Raw genomic sequence first — 18,080 nt, 5'->3', positions numbered from 1 at the left:
CTGCTCGGCTCCCCCCGCAGCCCCTCCGTCCACGCCCGGCTCCTCCTCCCCTTCCTCCTCCTTCCCCGGGGGTGGGGGGAGCCGGCTCCGGAAGCCCCAGCACCCCCGCCCCGGCCGCCTCTGGCGCTTTGGAGAAGGCGGTCCGCGCGGGAGCGCGCCACGCGGGACCTGAGCTCCCAGCCGCCGCCACCGCCTCGGAACCCCCAGACCATCCCTGAGCCCACACCGACCCCTAAGCCACTGCCCGTCCCGGAGCCCTCAGCGCCCCACCCCGGAGTCCCCTGCCCACCCCGGAGCCCCCCCCCACGCCCCTCCCCGGAGCCCCCGCCCGCCCCTCCCCGGAGGCCCCCCCCCCCCGCCCCCCGTGCGGGCCGCGACCATGGCGGTCCTGCGCGGGGCGCCCCTGCTCGGCTGCCTCCTGGCGCTGCTGGCACTGTGCCCCGGGGGGCGCCCGCAGACTGTGCTGACCGACGACGAGATCGAGGAGTTCCTCGAGGGCTTCCTGTCGGAGCTGGAGTCCGAGCCCCGGGAGGACGACGTGGAGGCCCCACCACCCCCTGAACCCACCCTTCCCGTCCGCAAAGCCCAGACAGGGGGCAAGCCGGGGGCGCGTCCGGGGGTGGCCGAAGAGGGTAAGAGCACCGGGTAGGGGTGGCCCTCGGTGTGATGGGGGGCCTCGGGGAGACCTGCACCTCAGGCTTGAATGGCGGGCCTCGGTGGTGTCTGGCCGAGGTCCAGTCTGCCCAGCGTGAGGAATGGCTCTGTAAGGCACAAGAGAGCCCAGATATCTGGCGGGACATTGTGCCAGGCAGAGGTCAGTGCTGGCTTGGAGCCCTTTGGGTTTGGAGATGCATCCAGCAGGTCCACTGCCCAGTGGAACTGGGTCCTCCCAATCCGTCATGCACAGCCCCAAACCCCCAGAGGGACTAGACATGAACTAACTGGGGACTTTGCTGCCCCCTGCCCAGGTCAGTTTGAACGGGAACGGCCCTGCCGTCCTGATGGGGCCACTCAGTGTGCTTGTGGCACACGCTGGCCGTGCCCACACCACTGCCAGAGTCCCAGCCTGGGACACCAGCCTTTTACCTGTGCTGCCTGGCCTCCTACTCCAGGAGCACAGAGCCGGGGGAGGGCCTTGCAGAAGACCCTCGTCTCCACAAGGCTCCCAGAGGCACTGGGCAGTAGTCCTGGGTTATTGTGAAAATTAAACGAGGTGATGCATCGCCAAAGCATGTAGCCTAGTGCCTCTTATATAATCAGCTGTCAATAAATCTTAGCTGTTTACTGTGACCTTCCGGAGGGTGGGCAGGGGTCTTGCTGATCTCTCTCCCAGGAGACTCCAGGGCACCGTCCATCATTCCTGAGGTCAGCAGCTCCTCCCCTTCATCCCGCTCTAGATCTTTCCTGGCTCCTCCCTGGGACCCATCGCGGCCTCCCCCGCCATTCCGGTCGAGATTGCTGTCCCGGCCTCTTGCACGCTGCTGTGGCAGCTCTGTTTCTCCTGACTGTCTGCGTTTTGTAGATTTTCCAGTATTTCGGTCATGTGGCCCCCACTCCTCCATTACATTTTCAACAGCATTTGCTCAGGGGCCTGGAGGATTCCTATAGGCAGCCCTAGGCCCTGCCCCTGCTTCCTCCCTCCCCCAGACTCCGAGATGGGCGAGCAGCTGCAGTGCCCACCTATCCTAGCTGTCCTCTGTGTGGCCTCAGGACCCCCTATGGTTATGGCTTCCAACCCACCCCAGACTCCTTACCCCTGGATAGGGGATAGCCCATGAGTGTCGCTCTTCTTTGAAGCTTTTCTAGCTTCAGAGAGGCCCCGGGCCCATGCCCTTTACTTTGTGTGGCAGTTGGCAGGGAGGAGACTGCCTCCCCCTTTAGACTGGGCAGTCTCCCCAGGCCTGGATGGCTTAGTCACCTCTCTGCCCCTTCTGTGCCCAGCACAGAATAGTGGGCCCTGACTGGCCAAGGGGCTGTACGGTGAAAGAGGGGATTGTGAGGTGCTCCTCTGGAGGTTTTGGGAGATGGGAGGACGAGGGCCTACCCCCTGGGAAGCTGAGCTACCCAGGCCAAGGTGTGGTGGTGACAGAAAGCCAGTCCCAGCTCTGCCATGACTGCAAGTGGCTTCACCTCTCAGTTTCCCCCATCTGGGAAATGCAGGGCTAACAGCAGCCCCTCTGCCCAGGTTGTAGGCACCCTCCCGGGGGTGGGGGGGCACATGGGGCATAGAGGGGGTTCTTCATTGATTTTACCTGAGTCTGCATCTTGAACAGCACCTCCAGGAAAAGCCAAAGACAAAGGGAAGAAAGGAAAGAAGGACAAAGGCCCCAAGGCGACCAAGCAGCCCCCGGAGGTGCCCTCCAGGCCTCCCAAGAAGCCCAAGGAGAAGCCACCCAAGGCCACCAAGAAGCCCAAGGAGAAGCCACCCAAGGCCACCAAGAAGCCCAAGGAAAAGCCACCCAAGGCCACCAAGAAGCCCAAGGAGAAGCCACCCAAGGCCAACAAGAGGCCTCTGGCTGGGAAGAAGGCCCCCATCCCAACCCCCTCCGAAAGCCCGAAGTGGCCACTGCCCCCAGTCGTCAGCCCCGGCCTCGAGGAGCTGCCCCAGGAGGGAGGTGTGTGCTGGCTCTTCTGAGACTGTGGGGCTCTGACCTGCTGCGCTGCAGGGGGAGGGGGCTGAGGGCGGGTCCCTGAGGCCCTGCCTCTCGCAGACCCTCAGAGCCCCCAGTCCGGGTGGGCGCTGCGGCCTCACTGTTGTCCCTCCCTCGGTGCCGCTCCTCCCCTGGGGAGGAAGTACTTGGCAGCCTCGTGGTGGGGGGCTTGCTCTCCACCGTCCTGGGATCCGTCCCCTGGGCCCCATCCAGAGCCACCTGCCCACAGCGTCACTGGGCTCTGAGCCTGGAGGGTGCCCGCCTGCGGGGGCAGCTTTGCGGCAGGTCCTCCCAGACAGCAGGGCCTGGGCTCCCCAGAAAGCCGTCCAGCTCTCTGGCCCCCTGGAAATGCCAGCAGGGTGCTTAGGGCTAGAGCAGCCCGGGCCTCCCGGGAGTGAGCTGTTCAGGGGGTGTCGGCAGGGCCCGGGTCTCGTGGAGGCTCACGGTGCAGCCAGTGGTCAGGGCAGGCCTCCCATCCACCTGCTCCTGGGCTTTGTGTTGCAGACGGGCCCCTCCCAGATCCCTGGCAGGGCCCAGCAGGAGAGACCGACGTGGAGCGCCAGCCTGGTGAGTGGGCGCCAGCCACCTGGCCTCAGGGCACCAACCGCCCTGGCTTGCTGGGTCCCCGGGGTGGGCCGGGGTGGCGGCGTCGGGGAGTGCCTTCGATGAGGCGGCCACAAGCGCTCTCTCTCAGAGCCGGAGGAGGAGACAGAGCAGCCCACGCTGGACTACAACGACCAGATAGAGCGGGAGGACTACGAAGACTGTGAGTAGGACCCTGCCCCCCAACCCAGGCCCCGCCGGCCCCGCCTCCCCGCCTGGATCCCACCCCCGGCCCCCGGAGGCCCCACCCTCCCTGGCCTTGGCCCCAGCTCCGAGCGCCCCCCTCTCCCCCAGTTGAGTACATCCGGCGCCAGAAGCAGCCCAGGCCGCCCCCCAGCAGGAGAAGGCCGGAAAGGCTCTGGCCCGAGCGCCCCGAGGAGAAGGCTGAGCCTCCTGGGCCGGGGTTCGAGGCCCCGGAGGAGAGGATAGGTAGGATGCGGGCAGACTTGGGGGGCGGGGTGCCAGGCGAGGGGGCTCCGGCTCAACCCTGCCTCCCACCTCCACAGAGCCGCCTCTGAAGCCGCTGCCACCCAACTATGGGGACGGCTACGTGATCCCCAACTACGACGACAGTGAGTGCCTAGGGCCCCTGCCCTCTGCATCCCAAGGTCGGGCTGCCTGTGCCTCCAGCTTGGTGGGAGTTACCTGGCCACCCTCTCCGGCCTGGCCGCCCTCCCCTGATCTCCTCCCTCAGGCTGGGTCTTCCTGGCTCCCAACTTCGCTCTTCCCCCCATCGCCCTGAGCCCCAGTGGGCTTCACTCTCGGGCCCTCCGAGCTCCGATCCTGGCCACCTCGCCCCTTGTCCCTCGGGACTCCCATGCCGCCTTCCGCTCCCTCCTGCTCCCGGCCCCTTTGGACCCCATTCCCCTCCTCCTGGCCTCGGTCCCCATCAACCCCTTGGCCCCAGCTCAGCCCTCCAGACCCCCCTTCCTGCCACAGGTGCCAGTCGTCCTTCGGGGCATGTCCGATGTCCGTGCCCCACTCCCTGCCCAGCCTTTCCCCACCTTTCTCCGGGCCACGCCCTGCGGGGGCGCCAGGCTGGTGACTTCCTCGGGGTCTCGCTCACCCCACCTGTGCCCAAGCAGCCTCCCCCTCCAGGAGGACCCTCCCTCCTCGTCTCAGCCCATCTGGACTCTTTAAGGCCCACCCTGATCTCACCTCCTCACCTTGTGCACCGCGTGCCCAGTCCGGCCCACTGGGCTCCTGTGAACCTAGGAGCCCCGGCTCGTGGTGGGCCATCTCATCAGGGCTCTCCCTCCCCACAGTGGACTATTACTTCCGGCCTCCCAGGCCCCAGAAGCCTGACCCTGGCCTGGAAACAGATGAAGAGAAGGAGGGCCTGAGTGAGTGGACCCAGGCTGCCCCCAGCCCCCCGTGCAGGCCTGACCCCCACCCCACCTGCCCCCTGAAGCCCCCCTTAGCCTGGGGCTAAGCCGACAGGCCCCTCCCCGCTTCCACCCTTCAGAGAAACCCAAAAAGGAGGGCGGCAGGCCCAAGGAGGAGGACACGCATGACAAATGGACTGTGGAGAAGGGCAAGGACCACAAAGGTGTGTCTCTGGGGGCTGGGGGCTGGGCCCACACAACCTGGGTCCCCGTGAGAGGTCCGCCAGACCCCCGGCTGCTCTGGGACCCTCAGCACCACCTCCTCCCTTTGTTGTCCCCAGGGCCCCGGAAGGGTGAGCTGGAGGAGTGGGCTCCAGCAGAGCAACTCAGTGAGTGAGGCGCTGGGGGTCTCGGGGGGAGCGGGATAGGTGCGGGGGGCTGGGGGGGGCTGTGAGGGCTGCAGCATAGCTACGAGCGCCGGGGCTGCCATGGGCATGTATGGAGGCTGTAGGGCGGGTGTGACGGCGCTGGGGCCGTGCCATGGCCGCAGGGTGACGGTGATGGGGCACGTGACCCACCTAAGGCCACACATTGGTCCCAAACCCGGACTTCCTGTTGGCACTCCAGGCCTCCAGAGCCCCTTCCTACTCTTAAAGTCCTGCAACGCGAAAGGGAGAGGCCCTGGAGTGTCTCTGTCCTGGGCCTGACCCCAGGGGACAGAGCTCGGGGCACAAGGCAGGTGCGCAGATGGCCCCGACGCAGACAATGCCTGGGACCAGCCAGGCCCTGGGGTGGCTGTCCCTGTGATTTCATGTGAGCCCCATGGTCCCCTGGAGCCTGGTGTCATCAGCCCATTCTCCAGAGGGGGAAGCTGAGGCTCAGGGTGGGGAAGCACAGGCTGGAGCACAGCTGCCCTCACTGGCGCCCCCTGATGTGAGGGGAAGTGGGTGCTGGGCTCCTCCGTTCTGGGTTCGGTGGAGGGAGGGACGGAGCCAGGGGGCCACCAGCCTGGGGTGCCGTGTCCCCAGAGTGCCCCCCCATCGGGATGGAGTCGCACCGCATCGAGGACAACCAGATCCGGTCCTCCTCCATGCTGCGCCACGGCCTAGGGGCACAGCGTGGCCGGCTCAACATGCAGGTGGGTGTCGGGATGGGCCCATCTCCCAGCTGGGTAGGGGTTCCCTGCCTGCTCAGCCCCCCTGCTTGTCCCCGACAGGCCGGCGACACTGAGGACGACTACTACGACGGGGCGTGGTGTGCCGAGGACGACTCTCAGACCCAGTGGATCGAGGTGGACACCAGAAGGACCACCAAGTTCACGGGCGTCATCACCCAGGGCCGCGACTCCAGCATCCAGTAAGTCCACCAGGCTCACAGGCACTTGGTGGGGGCAGGTGGCTCCAGGCACAGCTCTGAGTCCCGTTCAGAACTTTCCAGTGGGCCTTCCAGGGCCCTCCCCCGCCCCACCTCACCGCCACTCCTCGGTTATGGCCGGTCGGTTCCCTGGGTCGAGATAAGCAAACCAGTCGCCCACGGCCACGCAGCGGGCATGGCAGCCTCTCCCGACATCCGGGCCAACACCACACACCTGCTAGCTCTTAGGTTCTTGGGCCCAGAAGAGGGGGCTCAGGCCGCCTGAGGGCCTGAACCTGGGGCGGGGAGAGAAGCCTTACCCTGACCACCATCCGCTCCCCAGTGACGACTTCGTGACCTCCTTCTTCGTGGGCTTCAGCAATGACAGCCAGACATGGGTGATGTACACCAACGGCTACGAGGAAATGGTGGGCACCTGAGCCCTCGGCTCTATACGCCCCTCGTCTGAACCGCAGGTGGGCTCTCGGCTGGGGTTGGGGGCTGCTCTGAGGCCTGCCTCTTCCCAGACCTTCCGTGGGAACGTGGACAAGGACACACCTGTGCTCAGCGAGCTCCCGGAGCCAGTGGTGGCCCGTTTCATCCGCATCTACCCACTCACCTGGAACGGCAGCCTATGCATGCGCCTGGAGGTGCTGGGGTGCCCCATGTCCCGTGAGTGCAGGGGGCTGGCAGGGGCATGGATGGGAAGCTGGGGCAACCCGCGGTGGGCTGGCAGGTGGCCAGCTCAAGGCCCTGTCTGCCCACCCTCTGCAGCTGTCCACAACTACTATGCACAGAACGAGGTGTTGACCACCGACGACCTGGACTTCCGGCACCACAGCTATAAGGACATGCGCCAGGTTGGGGTGCTTGTCCTGAGGCCACGGACTGGGCTCAGGGCTAACAGGGGAGCCTCCCCATAGAGCAGACCCAGGCCGTGGGAGAGATGTGGTCACTGCGGGTGGGCTGGGGGTGGCGGGAGTAGGTGGGCTGCGTAACTCTGTGTCTTCTCTGGCACCCAGTTGATGAAGGTGGTGAACGAGCAGTGCCCCACTATCACCCGCACATACAGCCTAGGGAAGAGCTCGCGTGGGCTCAAGATCTACGCCATGGAGATCTCGGACAACCCCGGGGATCACGAGTTGGGTGAGGGCCCCGACAGCCCCCTGGAGGCCTGGCCCTCCCCACGCCCAACAGATTATAGAGGCAAGGCCCTGGCACTGTAGCTGGGTCTGCGCCGTTGATGTTTCCAGCTCACCACCTCCCCCCTATCTTTGGAGCCCCTTGCTGGGCCCTACAGTCCTCAGCCACCCTCACCCCTCTGGGGATGAGGCCGGTTTGGGTCCTTCCTCAGATCCCCTGGGCCTCAGGCCTCAGGAGGCTGCTTGGTTGCTGAGGCTCCTGCCCTTACAGGGGAGCCTGAGTTCCGCTACACAGCTGGTATCCATGGCAACGAGGTGCTAGGCCGAGAGCTGCTGCTGCTACTAATGCAGTACCTGTGCCGCGAGTACCGAGACGGAAACCCGCGCGTGCGCAGCCTGGTGCAGGACACGCGCATCCACCTCGTGCCCTCGCTGAATCCTGACGGCTACGAGGTGGCAGCGCAGACGGTGGGTAGAGGGAAGGGGGTAAGGCAGGGCCAGGGTGGGGCAGGGCTGTGGGTGGGCTGCTGATGCTTACCCCCACCTGCTCCCCCAGGGCTCAGAGTTTGGGAACTGGGCGCTGGGACTGTGGACCGAGGAGGGCTTTGACATCTATGAGGACTTCCCGGATCTCAACTCAGTGCTCTGGGGAGCTGAGGAGAGGAAATGGGTTCCCTACCGGGTCCCCAACAATAACCTGCCCATCCCTGAACACTACCTGTCTCCAGATGCCACGGTGAGGCCCAGCAGGGCCTGTGGGAGCAGCCTGGACCCTGGGGTCCTGGAGCTCCGGACTTGGGGGTGGGCTGTGGGTTACCCAGCCCGGGTGCTGAGACTGCAGGGCCTTGGAGGGACTGAGGGGGCATGAGTACCAGTATGGGGTCTACATGGAGGGTGACGGAGGCTGTAGCCCACACCTCACATACTGGCCACCCTAGGTGTCCACGGAGGTCCGGGCCATCATTGCCTGGATGGAGAAGAACCCCTTCGTGCTGGGAGCGAACCTGAACGGCGGCGAGCGGCTCGTGTCCTACCCCTATGACATGGCCCGCACGCCCAGCCAGGAGCAGCTGCTGGCCGCAGCCATGGCAGCTGCCCGGGGAGAGGACGAAGAAGAAGCATCTGAGGCCCAAGAGACCCCAGACCACGCCATCTTCCGCTGGCTTTCCATCTCCTTCGCCTCTACCCACCTCACCATGACCGAGCCCTACCGGGGAGGGTGCCAAGCGCAGGACTACACTGGCGGCATGGGCATCGTCAACGGGGCCAAGTGGAAACCCCGCTCTGGGAGTGAGTCAGCCTGGGAGGGTCTGCGGTGGGGCATCTGGTGTGGGCAGGGGTGACTGCGGCTCTGTGTCTGCCCTGCCCAGCTATCAACGACTTCAGTTACCTGCACACCAACTGCCTGGAACTCTCCATCTACCTGGGCTGCGACAAGTTCCCTCACGAGAGTGAGCTGCCCCGAGAGTGGGAGAACAACAAGGAAGCTCTGCTCACCTTCATGGAGCAGGTGTGCGGGCTGCCGGGGAGGGCGTGCAGGTGGAGGAGTGGGGCAGCATTTGGGGAGAGGGTGGTGAAGGGCGAGGGGACCGCGTGCATGGGACAGGGCAGCAACAGACCCAGTGGGCTCTCCATGTGGACACCCGCCCTGCCTCCCCTGCAGGTTCACCGCGGCATCAAGGGGGTTGTGACGGACGAGCAGGGCATCCCTATCGCCAACGCCACCATCTCCGTGAGCGGCATTAACCACGGAGTGAAGACAGGTACACAAGTTCATACCTCTACGCCGCTCTGCCTCCCGAGGTGGGGGGCACCAAATCTGTACGTGCCGTTGGCAAGGCAAGCCTGGCCTGCCTAGCACGTCCCTGCTCCTCTGGAGCCCCCCAGAGGGAGGGCTAGGGGGATCTCGGACAGGAGGACTGGGGCCTGGGAGGGGGTACTCCTAGGCAGCCGAACCCGTCCTCCCTCTGCAGCAAGTGGCGGCGATTACTGGCGCATCCTGAACCCGGGGGAGTACCGCGTGACGGCCCACGCAGAGGGCTACACCCCGAGCTCCAAGACCTGCAACGTGGATTACGACATCGGGGCCACCCAGTGCAACTTCATCTTGGCTCGCTCCAACTGGAAGCGCATCCGGGAGATCATGGCCATGAACGGGAACCGGCCCATCCCGCACATCGACCCGTCGCGCCCCATGACCCCCCAGCAGCGGCGCATGCAACGCCGCCGCCTGCAGTACCGGCTGCGCATGCGCGAACAGATGCGGCTCCGGCGCCTGAACGCCACCGCCAGCCCGGCCACCGTCCCCACGTCGCCCCCCACCCCCCCGACACTGCTCCCCACCCCCTCCCTTGCCCCCTCCCCCGCCCCAAGTTCTACCCTGGGTCCCTGGCACTTTCCACCCGAGACCACAGCTGGCTGGGAGGAGTCAGAGACCGAGACCTACACGGAGGTGGTGACGGAGTTTGGGACAGAGCTGGCGCCCGAGGAGGGTGAGGAGGAGGAGAGAAAGATGGTCACGGGCCAGGAGATCCCCTTCACCACAGTTGAGACCTACACAGTGAACTTCGGGGACTTCTGAGAACAGGTCTGCCAACGCGCGAGCTTGCACCAGTAGTCACACTGCCCTGGCCCGCTCAGCGGCCATCAGCAAACGGAAAGACCCCCGGTGTGGGCCCTGCCAGGAGGGGGCATGAAGTGATGGAGACCTAGGAGCCAGGGTCTGTGTCAGGCGTCTGCTCCACCGGCCGCTCTGCTGCAGGGCCGGGCTGGGGCAGCTTGAGCGAGCCCGGGTGCGGGGGGGTGGTGGGGGCAGACTTCTCCACCATCTGCTCCGGCCACACCAATAAACCAAGCTCACGGCAGATGTGTCACTGACCGCTTGCCATCCTGACCAGCTGGGAGAGGGGAGGAGGAGGGAGGCTCCCTCCACAGGAGTGCCCTGGCCCGCCACCGGGTCTGCCCAGCTCAACACCAGTAAACACTCAGGCTTTATTTACAAAGGCAAAGCTGCCGTGGTGCTGACGCCACAGGGAAGGAATAGCGGGGGCCTCTCCGGACAAGGCCGCCTTTGTGAGTCAGGGGCCCAGATCCAGGCCTCCCAGGTCCTCCTCCTCCGCCCCAAAGCCTGAGAAGCTGATGGGCTGGCATGCCAGGCTGCGCAGGTTCACCAGACAGGCGGTCTGTGTGGTGCTAAAGTCCGGAACAGCCACCAGCAACACTGTCTGGTCCTCGGGGCCTGCAAAGAAGCCACGTGGGGGCGCGCCTTAGGTTCTGGGTGAGGCCCGTCTCAAAGGGAAGTCACCAGAAGTGAACAGGAGCCCCCCATCAGCACCATGGGAGCGTGGACCACAGAAGCTCCTTGAGACCAGAAACGAAAAGGGCCAAGGACCCCATAAAGGTCCAAGGCTAAAGCCACACTGACCAGAATGAGCTCTGGTGGGGACAGTTTCAGTCCCTGCAGAGCCTGGGCTGTCCACCCATGGGCGCCTGGACACTCCAACACAGGCTTTCTCTGTGAGCCTTGGCCCCAGCTGAGAGCGTGTCACCCGCGTCAGCCCAGGCCTGGGACCCCCCAGAAGACAAAACTTACCTCGGATGATTTTGGAGCCAAAGCTGAGGGTGTTGCCACAAAAATAGACGTGAGGGCACTCCAGAAAGATGAACGGGTCGGTGTTGTAGAAAGGGTAACAACCTGGAGAAGGAGGACCCACAGCTGAGAGTGGGGCTTCTCAGCCGCAGCGCGGAGACACCTACACATCTCGGGTAGGGCTGTCCCGTGTAGGATGCGGAGTGCCATCTCACACACGTGACCCTGTGGCAGCTGCCACAACAAAAACATCTCCACACACTGCTGCGTGGCCCCAGAGGCAGGGCAGTATGCTCTACCGCTGCCGCCTTCGCCCTTCTGGGTGGGCACCGGGCCAGGGTGCAGTGCCCTGACCGGCCCTAGCTCCCACTGTGCTCCCATGGCCTTCAGCCCTAAGCAGGGCCTTGGCCACGAACAGACGTAAGATTCCACAGTAGCTCCCAAGACAAACCAAGCTTTGGGGCTTTTCCTTAGACAGGTCACGGCTAGGCTGGTGGGTGCAAATCCAGGCTGGGAACCCTCCGAGCATGACAGGAGCCCCTTTGGCCTTCCCCGGCCCTTTGCTCCACACCACGTGTCTGAGTCCCAGTACCTAGGGTGTCAGGGGCTGTAGGGCTGACGTGACGGACTTGCAGGGTCCACTCCAGGATCTCCAAGTGGTCCTCCATGCTGCTGTACCGGAAGATGTCACTCACGTTCTGTCCCGACGTCCCCAGGAATCTGCAAGGCAGGGCTCGGCTGACCCCACCCTGGGGGGCCACCGTCTGCACTCCTCCCACGGCTGCCGGCCCAGAGCTCACCTGGCACCCTCACAGGGAGTCCCGAGCCCGACTCCAGGTGGGCCCTCCACAGCCCTGGGCCCAACCCTCCCCTCCTGGTGCCACCGAGGCAGAAGGCCAGGGGTCAGCCTGGAGTGGGGCTACCTGACTCCGTCGATGGTGGCCTGGTAGGGGTTGGTGACCAGCTGGAGCGTGGAGTAGGCAGTGGCCAGTGGGAACATGCAGGGGTGCAGGGGCTGCTGGGGGAGCGTGTAGTTTGTTGGGTCAAATTCGCCTGGCATCACATCCACGGGCACGGAAGCCTGGAGGGCACAGGGGCAGGGGAGCTCGCAGGGCCCAGCTCCCTCCATACGCACCCCACTGGAGTCCACCTTCCCCAGCCCACCTCCAGTGCCCAACTGCAGTGCCAGAGACCCCGATCCCGAGCAGTGGCCTGCCCCCAGCTCACTCACGCTCAGCTGCAGGAGGATCTCGTCCAGCATCTTGACAGCCTCCACGCTGGCTGCCTGGGTTTTCTTGGTTAAGTACTTGGCCTGGGGGGAGAAGCCCATACACAGGCGATCAGCCCCCAAGGGAGGCTTACATCAAAGCCATACCCAGAGCCCCCGCCAGGAGGGCTGAGAGCAGAGCAAAGCCCCACCCACAGGGGGACAGTAAGACTGCCGGGCCTCCGGCCCCCGCCACCGCCCTCAGAAAGCAGGGCCTGAGGACAGGAGATTCCTGGGTCACCAGGCCTGCGAGACCCCGTGCCCGACGCTCCGCGGGGAAGGAGGGCTTGAACGCAGGCAGGTGGGTGCCGTACCTTATTGATGGAGTCTCTGCTCTGGGTGTTGTGGCTCAAGAGGTTCCCAGCGAGGATGACCCGGGAGACGTGGGCGGCGCTGCACTGCTCCCCTTCATCCCCAAGCTGCCCCGTCACCACGTCCACCAGCAGCTGGGTGCCCAGCAGGCTCTCGCCCCCGCCTCCACCCAGGCCCAGGCCGGACACCAGCAGCACAAACCTGCCGGAAGAAGTCGGGGTCTTCGTGGGTGCTGGGAGGGCTGCGTGGAGCTCCTTGTGGGGCTCTGTCACCATCACAGGGGAGCAGGGGCCAGCGAATGTGACTCCCCCGGACCACTGACCGGACCCGGGCCCCTGCTCCTCACCTGGCCGTGTCGAGGGGGCGTGTGGGCTTCTGGGGAGCAAGCCCTGCAAAGCAGTGGTCCTCCACCAGGAACTTCCCATCGTCTCCTGCAGAGCCCAGCACAGCCAGGACCGTCCCTGGGGAGCAGCAGGGTCAGGCCCGGGGGGGGGGGGGGCCCGAGGGGCTACCACCCCCTTCCAGGCACCCAGATGACAAAACCAGCAGCTCTCCTCTGCTGGTGAGTTCTCACTGAGGACTCAGGACTGGGCATCTGCTTCCTGGAGTCAAGTGCCTCCGGGCGGAGGTGGGAAGAACTGACCCCTACCTGGGTCTCACCCACCACCTGAACCCAAACCCATGGCTGCAAGAATAATGCAGGTGTTCGCCAGCACCCAGAGGTGCGGGCCACCCCCTCCCCCCTCCCCACCTGTGACCAGCTTTGCCACGTCGATGGCACCCGCCAGTTTGATACGCTGCAATTCATCTTCCAAGATCAGTTCATCGTCTGCGTGGATGTATTTGCTCCGAGGAGGCTGGGGGAGCAGGTTGTGCTGGAATTCAAAGATGGGAGTGGTCATGGGGCCAGAGCCCACTCTGGCTCCGGTGCCACGTCAGTGAGATGGCCCTGCAGCCCCCTCCCCCATGGGCAGAGGCCCAGCCCTGATTCCCAGGATGCAAGGCAGGTGGTCCCATCAGTGCCCCCAGGGAAGTATTCTGGGGGCAGCCCGTGGGGTCCTCACCTCTTCGCTGACCTCCCGCAGGATGGACGGCTGCAGCAGCATGGCCTTGAAGAGGGTCCCTACCACACAGCATTTCTCCCCAGGCTGCAGCTCACACAGCTTCTTAATCAGGACTCCATTGCCTGCGGCATGAGGCTCTGAGCTCAGAGACGAGCCCCCTCCACCCCCTCACGGCCACGGAGCACCGCGGCCCTGGGGCCCTGGCCTCCACGAGGAGGGAGAGAACGTCAAATGCAAGGACCCCTTAGACCTAAAGGATCGCTTGGCCCCAGGGGGACAGAGGGACTCTGAATGTGCCTGCGCTCTGTATGCCAAGCGTTCTCACAAGAGAGGCAGACATGCAGAGAAGGCGACGTGAAGATGGGGCAGAGACGGGAGGGAGGCAGCCGCGGGCCCAGCAGTGCCGGGGCAGCCACCAGAAGCTGGAAGAGGCAAGGAAGGACTGGCGGGAACGCGGCCCTGCCTACACCTGCATCTTGGAGCCCTGGCCTCCAGAACTGGGAGAGAATGGACTTCCGTTGTTTGAAGGCACTCAGTTTGCGGCTCTGTTGTTTATTACAACGGCCACGGGAAGCTAATGCAGAGTTTCTTCACTTATACCTAAATTATAACGCTGATCCTTAGAAGGAGGTATGCCAAGTCTCAACACAGCCCTGCCCTAACAATATTACAGTCTCTTTTGAGAGTTTGGATTCTTTCATCCGCCCCACAAATGCCTCGTCATCTGAAAACAGAGATACCCCAAATCCAAACTTCATATCCCCACCCGCCCCATTCTGCTCCCTGTGGAGTCACCAGAGGGCCTGGGATCCCAGAGAACAGCACACAGGAAGCGTTAGGGACGGGCAGGAAGACGGGCGTGGGAGAGGGGTGGTATGCAGGGGTCACTCGGGTGGGCAGGAGGGAGGAACCACGTCCCAGAAGGCCTGAGGGTTTGTTAGTACAGACCCCAAGCCTGGAGAAAACGCTAACAGGAGGGGATGGGATAATGTGGACTTGGGACCAGCCCGTTCCTTAGCCCGGTGACTCCAGCACGTATCCCTCCTGCCCCGGAATAACCAAGAACATCCCACAGGTCCACGCCCTGGGGAGCGAGGGGGAGTGCTTCAAAATAAGATAAGGAGGGCGCCGGCACTGGATAGAAATGCCAGACGCCACGAGAGACAACAGATGCCAAAGCCACAATGTCCACCGAGCCCTCACTCAGCCCCAGGTGGCCGTGCCAAGCCCTGCGCTTGGAATTCTTCCACCTCCGACAACACGCCAGTGGAGATATTATTACCCCACCACCTGGCTGAGGAAACTGAGGCACAGAGAGATTAAGGAACACGCCCAAGGCTACCCAGCTGAGATCCAGTGTGCATGTCTGAGCACCAGGTAGAACCACACAGCCCTGTGCTGAGGGCGGGACATCTGTCCATCCGGGCGGAGTGTGGGCGCCAGGCCAGGCGCCAGCACCGAGAGTGAACCCGAAGGCCCATCCTTGCCCTCACTGAGCTTCCGGCGCAGACGGAGAGGCAAGAGCAGGAAAGGCGGGATCTGCCGCTGGGACAAGTGCTGCGAACGGAGAAGGCCCTGCTGGCCCAGGCGGCCTCTCGAAGCACAGGATGTTTCAGCTGAGGTTGTGAAGGAAGCCTGGGGACAGAGTGTGCCGGGGACAGAGCGTGCCAGGCGCAGGGAGAGCCAAAGGTAAGAAAGGGCTTGAGGTGTTCAGGAAACTTGTGAGTGGAGAGAGGTGAATTCTGAGATGGACTGAGCTCTGGGGAGGAAGCCTGGCCACGCAGAGAAGCCACGTGGGGAGTGAACGATGCTGCCTACTGTCAGTCACCCAGCCAAGGCCCCATTCATCATGGGCCCCACTCTGTGAACAGAATAAAATGGCTGCTTTCTGTCACTGGGCAGCTTTGTTAGAAGAGAAACCTGGCGGGGATATGTATATACGTGTAACTGATTCACTTTGCTGTGCGGTAGAAACTCACACAACATTGTAAAGCAACTAGACTCCAATAAAAATTAATTAAAAACAAAGAAGAGAAACCTGGTACCACAGCAGATGCTGCTGTAAAGAATCTAAAAGATGACATTGACCTTAGGCTCGAGGAGGGTGTCCTCGAGGACTTCAAGGAAAGTGAGAGAAAGGCATTGGGAACCAGAGGAAGGAGACCCTGGCAGAGAAAAGGTGAATAACACTTTTGCCTGCAGTAAGGAAAACAGAAAACATCTCTAACATGAGGATGTAGCTAGGAGATCGGGTCAAGTGTTCTCCTGGCTGCGTATAATAAAACCGGAGTCAATCCAGCTGACCTGGTGGGATGGGACAGGCCTGGGAGCCAGTGCTCGCCAAAGCTTTCCCAGTGGTTCCAATGTGCAACCTGGGCTGAAACCCAGCAAGCCTGGTGCTGGGCGGCGGGGTGGGGGTGGGGGGCGCAATAAAAATGAATAAGACACGGTCTCACCCACAAAATTTCAGTTTAAAGACATAACACATGAAATGAAAACTACGTGGAAAGCTACCCTTTTTTTTTCGTAATTTTTTTTTTTTTTTTTGGCTGCACCACGAGGCATGTGGGATAGCAGTTCCCCAACCAGGGATCGAACCCATGACCCCTGCATTGGAAGCGAGGAGTCTGAACCACTGGACCACCAGGGAAGTCCCAGAAAGCCACTCTTATAAATAGTAACAATGAGGTGATGGGGCATCACCCAAAAGTTGAAGGTCGTGGGGGTCCTACTTCATCAAGAATAACTTAAAAGCAGGAAAGATCACCAAGGAAGAAATGGGGAAAAAAAAGAAAAAGGCCTGCACTGCCCAGGCCACTTGATTAGGAAAGACAGACGACCCCAAGGGTCTGGAGATCCGTGCCCAACAAACCCAGAAGCACTTCCCCAAACTCATTACTTACCCCAGCGCTGCTGGGCCCGGCTCACCAGGAAGGGCCTCATCTGGATGAGGCGGGTGGCATAAATGTGGGCATACTGCCGGCTAAAGTTGCGCTCCCCCAGCCGGAAGGGCTGCGAGGAGTTGGTGTAATTCACCACGGGCACCCGGGCAAAGGTAGCGTTGCTGGCTGATGGTGGGGACAGCAGAGTGTGGGCCCTCTGGGCAGCCTGCTCAGAAAACATGTCCGTGCTTGACGTGTCCAGACCGCTGTGACCGGGACAGGGAGGAGGCGGTCCCTGAAAGGACACAAACGCAGTCCTGCAATCCCTGCAACCTCCGCGGCAGCCGCGTCCCTAGTGTGGCTCCGCCGCACCCACAGGGCCCTGAGGGTGGGGGAGACTTGTAGTGCACACCAGACTCCGGCCAGAACAGCACCTGGAACTCGACTAGGTTGGATACCAGTGTCCCCTGTAACCTGCAAAAAGGGAGATGAGGAAAGCTAGGAAATGCTTCTCCCACTGGCGCTCTCCAAACCCATCTCAAGTGTCCACTGCCTGCTCCACACCTCAACCTAGACAATGATCAAGGTCTCAAATTCCATGTCCCAAATGGAATTTCTCATCTGCCTCCATCCAGCTCCCTGGCACCTGCCCCATCTCAAGGCATGAGGCCAGCCTTATTATTACACAAGCCTACCATAAAATAATTAGCCTATGATTAAAAATATAAATAAAACAAAACATAAATCAGTCACTTCTCTGCTCGGAACCCTCCAAAGGTTCCCCATTTCACGGAATAAAACCCCAAGTCCCTACAGTGGCCTATGAGATCTGCCCCACTGGTCCTGCCCTCCTGTCCCCCCACCAGGAGGCCTGCTCTTCTCCCTCAGGTCCCTCAGGTCTGCTCAAACCTCACCTTCTCCACCTGCAACCCTCCCCTGGCACTTCTGCTCCTCCAATGTTTATTGTTTTCCATGGCATTTATCTTCCAACAGACAATACATTTTAAGTTTATTGTCTGCCTCCTCTGACTAGAATAAAAGCTCCAGGAGAGCAGAGGCATCAGCACCTGAGCCCACTTTCCAGAAGCAGCCCGGAGCCCCACTGAGACGTACTGTAGGCGTCAGATCCACAGCAGGTTCCAAGATCAGTGCGTGGAGCAGCTCAGTCATTTCTTTACATGCGTACAGGGATGATAATAGTTTGCATGGAATGGGTTAAAAAAGACGTGGCACTAAAACCGATTTCTTCCTCCCGCCTTTTTAGCACAGCTATTAGGTGGCTTGAATTCTGCCCTACAGAACAGCTCTGGGCTGGGACGGTATCTGAATCAACTATCTACCCCAAAGTGTAGAGCGGCGGCAGCGCTCTGGCCGCAGTCTCGAAGGAGTCTCGCGGCCTGAATCCCCAGGCCACGGCCCCGGCCCGCAACCTGGGGCCGTCTGGGGGAGTACAGCACAGAGCCTGCTCAGACCTCCCTCGCGAGATGCCTGTTAACTCGCCCCCACGCGAGGACACCCAAAGAGCCAGCCCCCCCAAAGAGCCAGCCCCCCCAAGCATCCACGCGGCCTGGGGAAGCGAGACCCCACTCACCTCGCCGCACGCCGCGGCCCCGCCCACAGCCGCGCGCCATCTCCCGCCAATCCGCGCGCCTTGCCCCGCCCACAGAGGCATCTCGCCAATCACCGCGTGCTCCACCATGCTCATCATCGCGGGGACCGCCCGCCGCCGCGCACCTCCTCCCGCCACTCCGCGAGCCTCGCCCCGCCCATGCTGCATCCCGCCAATGACAGCGCGCTCCACCATGCTAATCACCCCCCCCCCACCCAGGGCTCGCCCACAGCCGCGCCCGCCCCGTCCATTGACGCGCGCCCCGCCCCTGAGCTCTGCGCGT

At 62.9% G+C, this 18,080-nt stretch overlaps 2 protein-coding genes across 6 annotated transcripts; one reads left to right on the top strand and one right to left on the bottom strand.

The window, feature by feature from the left end:
• The first annotated feature begins 353 nt into the window (after positions 1-353).
• Positions 354-9,932, top strand: AEBP1 (AE binding protein 1). Its single transcript, XM_060020189.1, has 21 exons — positions 354-632; positions 2,274-2,615; positions 3,156-3,218; positions 3,346-3,417; positions 3,549-3,683; positions 3,761-3,826; positions 4,520-4,597; positions 4,720-4,803; positions 4,921-4,968; positions 5,608-5,717; positions 5,796-5,935; positions 6,276-6,360; positions 6,460-6,604; positions 6,707-6,792; positions 6,955-7,078; positions 7,346-7,542; positions 7,631-7,810; positions 8,013-8,364; positions 8,445-8,584; positions 8,738-8,837; positions 9,048-9,932. The coding sequence occupies exons 1-21, from the start codon at positions 380-382 to the stop codon at positions 9,653-9,655; spliced, it is 3,408 nt and encodes a 1,135-aa protein (XP_059876172.1). The 5' UTR covers positions 354-379; the 3' UTR covers positions 9,656-9,932.
• Positions 9,933-10,023: 91 nt separating this feature from the next.
• POLD2 (DNA polymerase delta 2, accessory subunit) lies at positions 10,024-17,830 on the bottom strand. 5 transcript variants are annotated; one of them, XM_060019832.1, is made up of 12 exons: positions 17,529-17,719; positions 17,302-17,360; positions 16,210-16,483; positions 13,307-13,428; positions 12,994-13,117; positions 12,589-12,703; positions 12,245-12,443; positions 11,895-11,975; positions 11,587-11,744; positions 11,256-11,383; positions 10,667-10,768; positions 10,024-10,312 (listed from the first exon to the last, which is right to left on the bottom strand). In XM_060019832.1, exons 2-12 carry the CDS (start codon positions 17,356-17,358, stop codon positions 10,152-10,154), a joined length of 1,521 nt encoding a protein of 506 aa, XP_059875815.1. In that variant the 5' UTR covers positions 17,359-17,360; positions 17,529-17,719; the 3' UTR covers positions 10,024-10,151. The 5 variants fall into 5 exon arrangements, with proteins under 5 accessions (XP_059875815.1, XP_059875817.1, XP_059875814.1 ...); XM_060019834.1 differs by lacking the exon at positions 17,529-17,719 and adding an exon at positions 16,601-16,662; XM_060019831.1 differs by lacking the exons at positions 17,302-17,360; positions 17,529-17,719 and adding an exon at positions 17,780-17,830.
• Positions 17,831-18,080: the final 250 nt, after the last annotated feature.

Source organism: Delphinus delphis, chromosome 9 (genome assembly GCF_949987515.2).
Source record: "Delphinus delphis chromosome 9, mDelDel1.2, whole genome shotgun sequence".
Taxonomy (NCBI): Eukaryota; Metazoa; Chordata; class Mammalia; order Artiodactyla; family Delphinidae; genus Delphinus; species Delphinus delphis.
The sequence above is the reverse complement of the archived record's forward strand: the minus strand, read 5'-3'. Positions and strand labels throughout refer to the sequence as shown.